Source organism: Falco biarmicus, chromosome Z (genome assembly GCF_023638135.1).
Source record: "Falco biarmicus isolate bFalBia1 chromosome Z, bFalBia1.pri, whole genome shotgun sequence".
Lineage (NCBI taxonomy): Eukaryota > Metazoa > Chordata > Aves > Falconiformes > Falconidae > Falco > Falco biarmicus.
In genome coordinates, this window is record NC_079311.1 from 58830408 (window position 1) to 58845495 (window position 15088).

Consider the following 15088-nt stretch of genomic DNA (forward strand, 5'->3'; position numbering starts at 1 on the left):
AAATAAAGAACAGCACTGTTTCAAAGGACTCTGCCAACAGCTAAAATTTGAACAATCTTTTTATCACATATGAATTTTATAGTTCAAATCCCAGGCTGACGCTCAATAAACTGCAGAATCCTGTCTAGAAGGAGGATGCAAAGCACCAAAACTTCAGTAATAGCCTTGCCCTCCCACACCACCCTGAATTCATAGGGTCTAAAATGGGTCTGTTCACTGGCTGCTCTTTTATCACCACAAATCACAACAGTTCATTGAATTCAATGCCTCTGCAGCTCTAATTTGGAGCCTTTTAAAATGAGGTCAGAATGAGCTACTGAAGGATGATACTATCAGATTTTTTTAATGGTGTACATAATGAAACATTTTATGAAGCCACAATTTTAATTCTACTACATGACCATTAAGAAAAGAAGACAGAGCAGTTAAAGATGTATGTTAGTTTGGGAATGTCTCTCCCTCCATCAGACCCTGCTCCCTAGCTGAGCTGGTCTCCCTGTGAGATTCCTTCCCTGGGGGACTTCACCTCCTTCCTGATGGAAGGCAATTCTTTATTCCACCTGCTTCCTTTGGCACATGAGCCACCCGCCCAGCATAATACTTCTTTCTCCTAACTCCCCTTCATGGGGACAAGTGATTGCACTTCCACTCTGGCACCATGTTGGGAAGACAGGAGAGTACAACAAGGTGTGGGAACGTGAACAGCGGCATGGTGTACTTCAAACTCCACCCATAGCAGAGGTGCCACGCAAGTAACACCACCCCAGTCTCAGAAGAGACAGTGTGTTGAGGGCATCATGACAGTAGTACAGCACAACTAGCTGGTGCAGAACAAGGACAGCCAAATTACAGCGTGACGGTAGCAGTGTCTGTACTCCAGTATTGCTTGCTATTACATGTGTTTAGAATCCATGATACAATCAACAAATCAGCATACGGTTAATCACTGATATGAGTAGGCCTTGACACCTACGGATTCCTACACAGGCCACTGAAAATCTACACACTTTTCTAGCAATGTTTCTTCAGGGAAGTTTTGCTGCTTTACTGCTATACAGGTATACGAGAAGCTGCAACTGAAAAGGCAAAGATAGCTTAACTAAAATGACAAAGGCAAAGTAACTTACAGCCATTAACAAATATGATGCTTTTTTTTTGCTCATTTTTCTTTGGTGAGAGACACATCTCGCTGTCTTCAAAGGAAGAGACAGAAATGGAAAAGTGTCAGTAGTATCTCTCCCTGGGCCAACTAACTGAACACCAGAAAGATGGAAAATGTGATGATGCCTCCTTTTTTTGTCACATGATGCACTGATGTATCATGTGACAAAAGCTTATATGCTAATTAGTTTAAAATAAAATGTTCACCATGTAAGTAATGAAAAGGAAATGCAATGTAATTGGGCATGTAGCTCATTACTGTTCATGGGCAGCTGTTGCACTAGCTGCAGGGTATCTGCAATACCCAGAAATATTTACCACTTCACTCTGGAACAGAGTTTCATTCTCAATATTAGAAGACAGTTAAGTTTGTGTAGATATTAATTTTACTGTTCTGGTTTCTTAATTCACTCACTAGTTCATTCACAAGGATGGTTTGGAACCCTAACTTCTCTTCACACAAAACGCTTTCTTTTTTTTTAATTATCTGTGTAATCTATATACCTTACATTTTATAGCTAGCGAAATGGTCTGTGACAGAAATGTTTCAGTCTCTCCGCACAACCAGCTTATAAGTTTTGCTATGGAAATACCTGAAAGCTGTATGCTGTTGCTTTTACTTGACTAAACTTGCATGACTAATACTGCTCACACAAATAATACATAGACATCCTCATCAGATGGCCTAGAAGCATCCTTGAACACCTGCTAACTTGTTAGCTGAGCACTCACGGTATGACTAGCATTCAGGTAGTCCCTCTTAGAAAGAATGAAAAAAAGGCCTTGTGAAAGCTAGCAGCAGGGTGCCAACAATTCACATAGTCCATGTTCACACTGAGGTGAGCACTCCCAGCTCACATTTGAAGTGTCCTCACAAAAAAGGAATGGCTGCAAGTATGCTTCAAGCCATTGCTCTAAATGGCTTTTGCAGGCTGTTGGTTGAACATTGCCCATCTAGAGGTGCTAAAGAAAAAAACCCAGAGGCAGGACACTAAAAGTAATTTCTGAGTTGCTACTGCTTTTCTCCATGATGCTGCAAAAGTAATCTAATTACCCAGTACCTCCACTTCCTAATTTCTGCTTAGGTATTTTTCCATACCTTTTGTATGTTCACTATCTTATTTCAATGCCTGCTGTGTGCACAGGAACTGATTAGTATGTGTTAGCTCAACCCTGAAGTTCCTCCTTGAAGTAAACACTTACTGGATGTAACTGAAGCCAATATGGATCATGCATCTGCAAAATCTGAATGAAAACCACGTAGTTTTATTTGCGTTCTCCTGTATGCTGACCTTCTAACAACCTGTATTACTATTGATATAAACAATAGTTTCCTATATGCTAACCTCCTAAAAACCTGTATCACTATTGCTATAAAGAATAGCTTCCTATATCTTCTTCCTATATCCTTCTGTTCTACTTACCTGTATTTTTTAGGAAGGGTATCTCTTTCTGTTTTCTGTTCTATGAGTATTTCGTTCGAAGTATCTTCCATCTGCGGCTGTCTTTGCATAGACGCATCTGTCCAATATTTTGATATAATCAAAATTATGATGGCCATAAGCAACAGAAAATTAATGTAGCAAATACACAGCCAATGTATGGACAATTTTTACAGCAGTACCTTATACTGTCATGCATACATCTGATAACTCTTTACAATTAGAGCACTTTCAATGAAATTCATCATAGAAAGAACTAAATGCAAGTTTAATTTATAAAGGAAATAGTCCAAGTACTGGGAAATTTTTAAGCAGCAGTGCTTCTCTAGGAAATTACTAAGAGCACAGGACAGATTAAAGAAATGTGTTACGGATGATCAGCACTGAAAGTTATGAAGTTCCTTGTGTTGCAAGGAGCTACATAACATGACTATTATATGTGAGGCTACCTACAGGAACTATTTAATCTTAGGAACATGGCTAAAACCTTTATGCTTGAGGTATTATAAAATAGCTTAATAAGCTTGACTGTTCCAAGTTACATATAATGGTAAAAACATATGTATCACAGTTGTACACAGTTTCAAATCCTTATTATAAAATAAAATGAGTTATAAATTGTCCCTTTTTGTGAGCTCTGTTTTTCTAAGAGAAGAAGAACAATTACAAATTTTTCTTTATATGCCCTACCTCTTAGCCATATAACATAAGGGAGAGCTCAGAAGTCATAACCAGCATATACCACTGGGATAATATGCTAAATATGTAATCTAAATCCTGAAATTCCTAAACCAAGAAATACAAGCTTTCCATAATCATTAAACTGGGAAATTACAGGATTAAAAATGGCATTTAAAAAATGTTTCCCCAAATCCGTTTCATAGTATCTACTAGTATTTACTTACTTATTAAAATAGAAAAATATGAAAATATTGGTCTTATAGCACAGCTTAAGAGGGAATTTGAATCTTTTATTTACAGTAGGTTGTACTGCATGCAAATACCTTGAGGATTTTATTCTATGTTAAAAGCTTGTCAATGTACTTCTATGTTCTTGTTCAGTCTTGTGCCTCTTCACAAGTAGTAACAATGACTTAGTTTAAGACATGCTGCATTATTAATGTTTTGTCAGCAGAGGTAACAGATCACCATGTTCATTTTTCTCATACCTCCAAACAGGAAAACTATAATAGTTTTATTTTGCTCATTCATGGAATGGCACCGATCTCTGTCTATAGGCTTCTGCCTATTGTATCATCTACCTGTTGTCAAACACTTTTCAAGAAAATATATCGATTTTAATTAACAGTTCATACACCACAAGTTTTAGCTGGAAGCTATAAATCTGCATAATACCATATTGCACATCTATTGTTAAAGATTTTAATATTTTTAATATTTTAAATATCATTTGAAAGCTCCACCCTATATTCAGGAAACCAAATTTTAAAAACCCCTTCCTTTCTGTCATGAAGCAAAACTGTTCCATGGGCATCAACTGCTTCAAAGTAAATAGCCCTGCCTAGACCGTAAGGGCAGCTGGGGAGAGAGACTTTGGTCAAAGGCTTTCCTGCAGCAAGCTTTGCTACTTGAACTACCATGGAACAGACACAACAGGCTCAAACTGCTACACAGCACCAGCACTGTGATCTCCTAAGATGTCAGTGTCACTTAGTAGGCTCTTGAGATTAATGTGAACTGAGATTTGATGGCCTAGGACAAATTACACTCCTAAGCACCAGCATTTCTGGAACTGCCCATCATCCACAGTGTCTGACTTAAAGATTTATCTTTTTTTACTCATAAATTATTTTAGGCTCCTGAAAGTCCAGCTACACTAGAATGAAAATGCTGCATCTGTTACTTTACACAAAGACAGCATGTACAGAGGGGCTCATGGACTTCTAACTGAATAATGTTGCCAACAGTGTGCACGTTTATCTAACGAACCCTTTTTATATGATTAGTTTGATTTGAAACACATGCCTCCAAGCAGCATGCTGCCCTTCCTTGTCATCATATTCATTCCTAGGTAAACTGGAAGTATTTCAGGAAATGCACCTACCTGGGAGCTGAAAATCTTATTCTCTGAAGCTGAAATTTCCAGAGGGCATACTCAAATATATTACATGCTACACTATTTTAAAACCAATTATATTACAAAAGGTAATTACCCTCCCAAAAATATTGAAACAACTTGAATTTACACCTACCTGCATGTTTGGAAGTTCTCAATTCAGGCAGCAACAGTTCTTTTTGCTCCTTTTCTACACATTGTATAGCAGCAACAGTTTCCTGTTAAGACACATAGAAATGACAGTAAGAAGTAAAGCCAAGTGCACCATATAAAACAAAGGCCAAAGTGCACGGCCTGCAGGATAAGTACTGGTGGACTTGGGTCATTCCAGGCAGAGAATTAAAGGCAATGGGGGCACTGTTAGGATAGACGTACACAGTGCCACCAAGGGTATGCTCTGCAAGGGGCTGTCACAGCCTGGTTTCACCCAGACATTCAAACCAGTCCATGCTCAGAGTCCCACCTCCGAGCACACTGCAGGGATCAGACAGTGAATTTCACCATGACAGCCTCACCTAGACAATGCAGACATAGCATACAGATACCATTAAAAGCCCTCCTAACATAAAACTTCTATAAAAAACCTCCCTGGCTGTTTTAAATTAAGATTAAACAATTTCTAAATATCTTCATTATCATGAAGAAAAATCATTACTCTTTCAAGGACCCATTTTGGAAATGTGATAAAAGTCTCAGGATCCCCAACCTTTTTTCTATTGATATAGGCAATAATCGTATGTAAGTATTGACTACAGTTTGTACAAATGAATGTGCACAGAGATCATGAAAAAAGTGGTGATCAACACACTTATATACTGTACACCACAGCTTATATACTGTAATACAACCTGCATGATGCTCTTTTTTACATACATTCTAGAGGGTTAATTATTTAAATGATACTTTTATATAATTCAGTCAGCAAATTACATCATGCAGTGCTACACTATGAAGCAGTTTAACAAAACTCTGTTATCTGTATTTACCACATTGTATTTCTCATGTTGTGGCTCCAAAGTTGCATCATCATTTTTACAGTAGTAGCAATAACAACTTTTTGATCTTCTTGAGCTTGAAGAACATTTCCTTTCTATGCAATTAAAAAATAAATAGAATTTAAAATTAATTTGCAGGAGCATAATAGGTTAGAATAGCTAATACAGGTTACTAAGGTGCGATGGCAGATCACATTATAAAAAAATACCTTGTATATGTAAATGAGATCAAATTTAGGTAGCGTAAGGAGTAAGTCTTTAAAGCTACCACCTTCAAAACCACAAGGTTCCTATGAAGGGAAGTATGCATAATAAAAAAATTCTGAAGGGCCAAATATGTCTTATAGCTCGTTCTCTCAGGAAAAAAACCCAACCAACTTCTTATATCCTATTTTCTGAAAATAAGTAAGCAAAATTCAGTAATTAATAGAGTTAAAACTGTAGGTGCCAGGAAATACACAGCTCTGCAAATCTGCAGCATTCTAATGTACAGTTTTTCCTTAAGACTACAGGGTAATCCTATGATTTACATTATGAAACCAACATACCTGGAACTTCAGTAGTCTCAACAGGAAGTACACAGTCCATAGCGCAGTAAGACTTCAGCAATTCTTGCATTTCATCATCACAAGCTTTATCCAGAGCACTTTTCCCTGAACCATCCCTCTCACAAGGATCTGCTCCATGCTGTAGTAGAATCCTGGCTGCCTATTATATATTAATATTATTAGTATTGTTGTAATTCTTGTTGAGGACTTCTAATACAACTATACGTGTTTTATCTATCATAAATCACAACTAATAAAGATACAAACCAGATACTCTAGAACTTCCCAATTTTGCAATCCCAATTTGCAATTAATTGCAATCCCAATTAAAAAAACAAGTTTAATTGGCTATTATGGTATTGTTATAGAGAGCAATTACAAAACTTCATATATCTAAATTAAAAGGAACCAGTCAATTTTATCAAGATTGAAATGCAGAAAAGAAGTGGATTTTTAAAGTATTTAATAGTGGTTTTGTATTTATAAGTATTTAATAGTTTGGTTATGTGCACTGATGATTTTTTTTCCTAATTCCAAACCACTTGCAAGTCTGCTTAATCACAAAATGTGGCAATGAGATTAGCGGCATCAGTTAATGAATCATTACCCCCTAAAATTCAGATCATATGAAAGTGTTGATGAGGTCAGAGCTTGGATGGTAAAGAATTTTCATACCTATGATGTCTCATCTTTAGTATTTCTTCTTTCTTTCATTCAGAATGCTGTTAAGCATCAGAATGTATCAGAAAGAGAACAGTCTCTAGAAGTTCAGAATCTTCCCTATCAGTTTTCTCACACAATACTGAATAATAGCTTACATGTTTGCAAGAACCCTGCTGACAGTTTGGCACCAGGTCTGCAAAATCACCCCATTAAAATTTCTTCTTTGCTCACAGAAAAGATAAACTTGATGAAGGATCAGCTCTTCTGACAAGAACAAGAAATGCTATGTTTGAGCCAGTTTGGCATCACATTTTTATGCTGAGTTCCCTGGAAGTCACTGTGCCAAAACAATATTTTATTAGTGTGACATTCTGGGCCCCACAATTTAAGAAGAATGTGAAGGTCCTCAAATGCATCCAGAAAAGGGCAAGAAAAGGTGGTGAAAGATCTGGAAGGCATGCATATGAGGCATGGCTAAGGACATGGGTTTGTCTAGTTTGGAGAAAAAGAAGATGAGTAGTGACTTCATTAATCTCTACAGCTAGGAAGCTGTAGGAGCAGAAGTGGAGAGGGCAGTGCTGATCTCTTCTCCCAGGTATCCAGTGACAGGATATGTGGGAACGGTTCAAAGCTGCACCAGGGGAGGTTCAGACTGGACAGCAGAAACATTTCTTTACCAAGACAGTGGTCAAACACTGGAACAGGCTTCCTAGAAAGGCAGTCAATGTCCCAAGCCTGTCAGTGTGCAAGAGGCATTTGACCAATGCCCTTAGCAACATGCTTTAACTTTTGGTCAGCCCTGAAGTGGTCAGGCAGCTTCACTAGAAAATTGTTGTAGGTCTCTTCCAACTGAAATAGTCTAATCTATTCTATACAACCATTGAACAGTCTGGTTGGAAGGGACCAGTTAATGAAAAAAAAAGGGGGGGGGGAGGGGGTTGATTTTTAAAAAACAGGCCTAGGGCTTTTTTCTTTACAAAGAAGAAATTTTTTACAATTAGGGTGGTGAAACACTGGAATAGATTGCCCAGAGAAGCTAAGGATGGCTCATCAATGGAAGTGTTCCAAGTCAGGCTGGATGTGGCTCTGGGCAAGCTGATCTAGTGAAAGATGCCTCTGCCCATGGCAGGGAGGTTGGACTAGACAACCAAATTAAGAATGCTCAATTTTAGTAGTAATTTTTAAAAGGGCAATAAGTAGGAGAGAACCACGGGGACTTCTGAGTTTTTCTGATTTGTCTGATGGACTGAAAAAGTCAACTAACTATACAATCTCAACTGTCACTATTGAAAAATATTTCTTTAATTTTGATCACTTTAAATAATATTGGTTTATTTCCTAAATGCAAATCTACACTAGAATTGTACTAGTAACTTTGACTTTCCTTATTTAAATGAGGATTGTGCTTTGCTGACCATCTGCTGGAAATCAGGTTCAGGATCTAATGTAAAAGAAAAAGATACCTCTAAATAGTTGCAAAAAACAGCATCGTGTATTGGCAAAATACCATCCATGCTTCTGCTGTTAACATTAGCACCAGCTTTCAGTAATTCTAAGATCACTTCAGTAAATCCCCCATTGGAAGCTTCATGAATTGCTGTCCAACCTAATAAAAGCAAGTTGACACAGCATGCATCTGATTTGGAAAGATCCCCACATATTACTAATTAGTGATCATACATTTTGCTGTGTTTGCTGTACTATAAGCAATGGACTATCTTTAAGATAAAACTTATACTAGCAATCACCTTGAAATGCCAATGTGAATTATTTCCTGTGTAATTTAGCTTGCTTTAGAGAAAAACGTATCCAATATTAAGCAGAAAAAAATTGTTTACGTTTCTACTACACTACTAAAAATAATAAAAGAAACAAACAATAGAGTAGAAAGACTCTAAAAGCTCAGAAGCATAATATTAATAGCCTGATTTCTAATCCCAGTGGCATTTTATAACATCAGGTCTGCCAGGCGTCCAGAATAGAATAGCATTCATTCTGAGACTATAAAACCAGAAATGCATTATACATTTAGGTAGGAAAAAAAAAGAAGAAATAATCTTGTAATCTGATTTTTGTCCTTATTTCCCAAGGAAGTAAGACTTGTATGAATGTGCTTCACACATGTATATATTCATCTGCATACACATTAGTTCTTCCACCAAACTTTCAAGTCCACCCTCCATATGTATCTCTGATAATGTGCTCTTCAGCAGATGAACAAGACCTGATCGATGTCCCTGATAAGAAAAAGGCTATATTAGCTCCGTTGACATACAAAATCCAGGGATTCACTGATTGTGCTTGCACTTCTTGAATTACTTCCTTTCCCCCTCACAATTACATCATAAATCAAGGATCCATAATTATATTAAAATTACACAAATTATATAAAACTAAATATACTACAAATTACATAAATTTGTATCTTAAAACAAGCCCATAAAAGAGTCATTTTCAAACCTGCATAGTCCTGTTCATTGACACAAATTCCAGATGATATTAGAGTTTTCACCAAAGACAAATCTCCTCTCCTAGCAGCAATATGCAGCTGAGTTTCCCCTTTTTCATTTCTCTTCACCTTCTTTCTCCCCGCTCTTACATTACAGGCACCACATAAAATTACCGCTTCTTTTCTGGTAGATCGGGAGGATTCTAAACACATAGCAGGTGTTCATTAGAAACCACAAAAAAATGTTTCATTATAAACAAGGAATTAACTTTGTAATTCATTTGAATTGATGTAAATGTGCGCAATACTGCAGCCTTAATTATTCAAAAACATTAACTGACTATATCAAAAGGTTAGAACATACTGCATAACAGCTCAGGTAACAAACAGACCCTATACAAAAGAATTTACCGTTCAAATCTGGATGACTTAACAAGTGTACAGTGAATTAGGGATCAACAAAAATGGTAACAAGGTTGAAGTTTTATACTGTATAGAGGTGGGGAGTACGTTACATTTCTCTGTGGACTGTTTTCAAGTTACCAGACATGCCTGCTTAATATGTAAAGTACCTACATAGAGTTATTTAAGAAATGACATTGACTTGACCACCACCTCTTTTCCATTCCTAATTCTTTATCAGGGAAAAGATAGGTTTCTACATAAGGTATTTTTACAGTTGTGATGTGAAGTCCTGTAGACTGATTACCAATCTTTGATTGTCGTGACATAGCTGAACTACCTTCCAATTAAACCTGTGCTGGACTGGGCCCATAACTGTAAATAAACTTGACTGAATCCTTCTCTTAGTGATTCACAAAACAAACAACATTCACTTTACATTCTACCATGTCATCATCAGACAGATCCTAATTCTGAGGCTTCAGGTAACAGGCATATAAAATTGTAAGGGATACAAAGAAAAAAAACAGATTTAAAAAGTACTGATTCTGTGTATAGAGTACGGACAACCACCCCCCACCCCCCCCAGAAACTGCTACCAAAAAGATGGTGTATAAAACTTCAGAAGCTCTACCATGCATACTAGCTTTTTTTAAACTCCTCTTCCCACTGTTATAATACTGTGCTATCAGATTTTTTTTCTAAAGTTCAGTGTTCTTTCTCTGATTTCTTGAAAATCTGTAATTCTTCCAAAACCAGGAAAATTTAAGGGTTTTAATAAGCATTTTGCCACTCTAGCCATGTTTTTTTAATGACTCCTATGAACAATTAGTTGCTGCATCCCAAGCATTCCCTCTTCTCATCAGACAAGCTGTCTTCTCAACTATTTTCATTTATCAGTATCCATTACTATCAAACACCTTCCATGATTTGACAGCTGCCTTTCTTCAGGCTCCTCCTGCCTTGTGGAAAAACTGCTTTTCCAAGGCTTCCTTCCTTTAACGTAAACTACTGAGCTTTTCACACAAAACTGTTTGGAAGAACATGAAAGATATACTGCAACTATATTAAAGACTCACATATAGTGAGGATCTATCCGTACTAATTTCAAACTAGCTTGTTCAAGCACTGCTGCAGCCAGACTACGGCAGCATGGAACTCACTATAGGCTATTCTGTCAGAAAGCATTCGGGCAGCCCTATTTGCATTGGGGGTGCTTGGCCCGCACTGTGCCGCAGCCAGAAGAGCTAAAGTGAGTTTCTCTTTCAAATGAAAACTGAGATTTTAAAGCACACAGAGGAGTCACATTACTGAAATACTCCTCCAGTCTGAGACCTACTTTTCTATAAGATAATGTATTGTGTTTTGTCTAAAAGCTTCTCAGTCTGAACTCCCAAAGTGATCATCCACTTTCTGGTTCTTCCTTTTCTTCCCCTTTGATTCATGGGAGAATGTCCTAGGGACTTTTTAGAGACGTGTGAGGAAAACAAGGCACACAACAGCCCATTAAGCTAATGACCCTTAGCAATATCAGCTGCAAGTGAACAGAAATAATTGCAAAGTTTTCCAGTTAAGTTGTCATGCACAACAGTTTTCTTCATGGTCATTAGGAAACATTCACAAAAGCATAATGGGACATTGGTATGTGAATCACCAAATACTTGTCCTCCATGGAACACATTGCTAGGTGGGTCATAAGCAGGAAAGATCAGGAACATGGCAAATACAAAATCCAGTCAGCACATGTACAAAGATAAAATGGAGAGATTACAGTAACCAGCAATCAGACTAGATTAAGCTGCCACACCTCAACAACTGCAAGGATATCCTCCTTCAGAAAGACATCTGAATGCTTCGGCATTCATCTATGAGTAATTCCTTACACAGGCTGAACTATAAGAAAAGAATCAAGCTGTTTGTACCTTCCTTCTGTATAAGCAGAACAGGAATGCTGAGAGCCTAGGAAGTGACTGTAGATGAAAGTGACACTGCATCATTTAGGAAGAAGAGATTTTTATGCAAGAATACAACAATATAAGGAAGACCACTGGGACACAGGAAAAATCAGATGAGCTACAAAAGCCAGTTGATGAAGAAAAGGCATGAGACAGCAAAAAAAATGAAAACCCCACAAGTCAGAAGACATTATCCTATCTTCCACTTTCTTCTGCTACAATCTGAATGCCATTGTCCTGGCCTCCAAAGCTATTAATGACTTCAACTGTATGAAGGACTACGCTTTCTTGCATCACCTCTCAAACAACATCATTTTCCTGGGGTGAAGGGAACACATTTTAGCTGAATAAAGATACCTGAAGAGTATCTTTGGAGGAAAAAGTAATCTGTGAAATGCTATTCCACAGGAGAACAAAATGTAAGATACATGTTTGGAATAAAGGATTTTTTTAAATCATAATTGTAAAGAGAGAGAGAGGGGAAGAAAAAATATAAAGGAAAAAAATCCAAAAACGTATTAATGCACATAGGCTTTATTATAAAAATTGAGCAGGAATATAGGTGCTACAGGAAAGAACAACTGCAGGGAAAGAAATACTTTCTATGTTCAATGTTTAGCAGTAGATGATGGCATATATCAGATATGCCATAGATTTTTTTTTCCAGAAAGAAGTAAAAAGGCATGCCTACAACAGGAGGAACCAATATGCAGACAGCAAGGCCAAACACTGGAGAGCAGTAATATGATGAGGCCTTTCCTTCTCACTTCACTTTCCAAAAGAAAACATGAGCCTGCAGTCCAGAAACTCAAGACAGCAGGAACTTAAGATGGGTTTAAAACCAGCTGCCACCTGAGACAGGAAGAGGAAACAGTATTCTGTACAGCTGAAGGCAGAAGACAACAAAAATTCCATGACTACCAAAATAAAAGGATCAGCAGGAACTTCACAATTTCCAGAATGTTTTTTGTCATGTGTTGCAGGACATTGCAGAGATTAGCCAATGACTCCTTAATTCAACGTATAAGACTAGTGAGCATCCAGACAAAGTCCCCAAAGAGAAGGAGGGTACTAAGCAAACAAAAGAGGTAAATAAATGAGTATGTTGATGGCATGTGTGCAGATGTATTTGTCCATATTGTGCGCACCTGTACAGGTGGGTGTGTAATTTGTTATACATATTATTTTAAATATATATTCTGTATATATATTCTGGTTTTAAAAGCAGTTAATGCATGTAGGAGCATGAATCCCATTGATTTTTTAAATATATACAATATACTTAATGCTAGCATTCATTTCCATCCCATTCAAAGGCAACCAAAGTTTAACCAGTAAGACATAACCAGAAACACATAACTGCAGTCCAAGGAAGAAACTAAAATTTTTTGCTACACACACTTGGAAAAAATAAATCAAATGTTATTTTGCCATAAATATGTAAATGCCATACACAAATACACATGCATTCACGCACACTTCTATAAACCTATATTATATATATATATATAAATAAAAAAACCACCTTTTCCTATATACGTATATACAAAGCGTAGATTTACATTGAGACAGTAGCTACCTGAAAGAGAAAGTTTCACAGAGCTGGAAACAGCTTACAGAAAACATTTCAGCAGGAAAATATGAGTAATAGCTAGTAAGTATTTCACAACATAACCCACACTCAAGATGAAAAGCTACACCAATTCAAAAACTAACCTGGCATAGGAACGGAATTAAAAAAGCAACAGTAAATGAGAAATGAAAAAATGGGAAGTGAATGGAACCAAATATAAATGAGTAGTTGTAGAAAAACTCTGTGGAAAACAAAAGAATACAAAGAGAGAGTCACAGACAGCTGAAGCCCTAAGTAGACAGTATTTTAAAGTCTATCAAACCCAGAAAAAATAATTCCAAAACTTTTAATTAGTAGAGAGAAATGACAGAATTGTCTAAGGTAATATGAAAAGACAAATACTCTATTCTACCAAGGCAAAGCTGCACAACAAATTCCTATCATCTAACAACACAGTTCTTTACATTTCGACACAAATTAAGGAGAATACCAAATCAAATCAGCAGTCCAGATATATTACATTTGCAAGTTTTAAAAGAAAAGGTGATCCCATCTGAACTACAGGTTTTGGTTTTAGTAGATCTTGACTGCTATAGTTCTCTAGTTTCAAAAGAAAACAACATAAACAAGATGCTGTCAGCTTTACCAAAAAAACAGTGAGTGAAAAATACTTGGGGGTTGTCATGAGTAATCAGCTGGACCAGGACTCTGTTGTGATGGTAAGGCTACAAGATAAATGCAAGTCTTTAATATGGGATGAAACTGCTAAACAGAGAGCTGTATGTGCAGGCAGAAGAGAATATAACTACCAGAGGATGCTAGGTCCTTATCCTCATATAAGTAGGTTTGTTTCTACACTACAGTTAAAACCAAATGTACAAGCATGCCGTACAAGAGCCTATGCCAATTTGTGCCTGATGAGGACTCAGTCTACAAAATCTAAGGGAATAAATATATATATACCAAATATACAGAGACCAAGGTTTTCTTCTTTGATCTGTAATATGTAAAATAAAACGAGAGCAATTTTAGTGTTATTTAGGCTATCATTTATGTAACACAGTTAACTAAGGAACAATTTAAAGTTATTTTAAGCTCTCAGTTAAAAACCTGCATCCCACCTACCACAAAGCTCAAAGACTGATGAATGTAACATAAACAAAACAGACTAATTATGTGCATTCTGTAAAATGGAGTACAGAAATTCTGGAAATATTTCAAGTATTTGGAACTCGCTAGAGTATTTGCTCAACATACTATATATTTTTTTTTCCTGATTTTCCCTCATGTTTTACAAAGAGCCTTCTTCATGTATGTCTGGAAAAAAAAGCCACTGTTTTTATAAAATACTATTAACTTTTCACCTGATTTCTTGGATTTTTGTGGTTCTGATGCTTGACTGAATTGTGATTGATCAGACGAAGACTTGTTTTTGCTGCTACTGGAATACGAGGCTGCCCTTTGGCTTGTCTCCCAGGGGTCTAATCTAACTCTTTTAGCATGGACTTCTGTTTCAGTAAACTGTGAAAGCATGCTGGTCTTTGCATTTCCTTCTCCATTTTCTTCGGTGCCTTCTGTTCCACTTACTCCAGAAAAAACTCCTTCATCTGTTGATTTAACAAAAGCAGAGTATCTATGTCATACTATTCAGTAATTTCAGAAGTTATAACTGATACTAAAATTAATGTCAAAATGACCACCTTGTCTAGGTTAAAAAAATATCTGCAGTAGCTCACTGTATTTTTGAATATGCTTTAACATAATAAGTCTTTTACCCACTGTTTACCATGTTAATGACTGAGATTGAATGCAAAACAATTCCA

General features: G+C 36.8%; 1 protein-coding gene across 2 annotated transcripts in view; it reads right to left on the reverse strand.

The window, feature by feature from the left end:
- Nucleotides 1-15088, reverse strand: part of ANKRD31 (ankyrin repeat domain 31) — a 75354-nt gene that overhangs the window by 21557 nt on the left and 38709 nt on the right. For both annotated transcript variants that reach the window (XM_056323818.1, XM_056323817.1), the window contains exons 14-20: nucleotides 14630-14872; nucleotides 9347-9538; nucleotides 8350-8492; nucleotides 6224-6383; nucleotides 5667-5770; nucleotides 4817-4898; nucleotides 2586-2682 (exon numbers count right to left, since the gene is read on the reverse strand). In XM_056323818.1, the coding sequence (XP_056179793.1) occupies nucleotides 2586-2682; nucleotides 4817-4898; nucleotides 5667-5770; nucleotides 6224-6383; nucleotides 8350-8492; nucleotides 9347-9538; nucleotides 14630-14872 (1021 nt within the window). The remainder of the gene's footprint in view (nucleotides 1-2585; nucleotides 2683-4816; nucleotides 4899-5666; nucleotides 5771-6223; nucleotides 6384-8349; nucleotides 8493-9346; nucleotides 9539-14629; nucleotides 14873-15088) is intronic.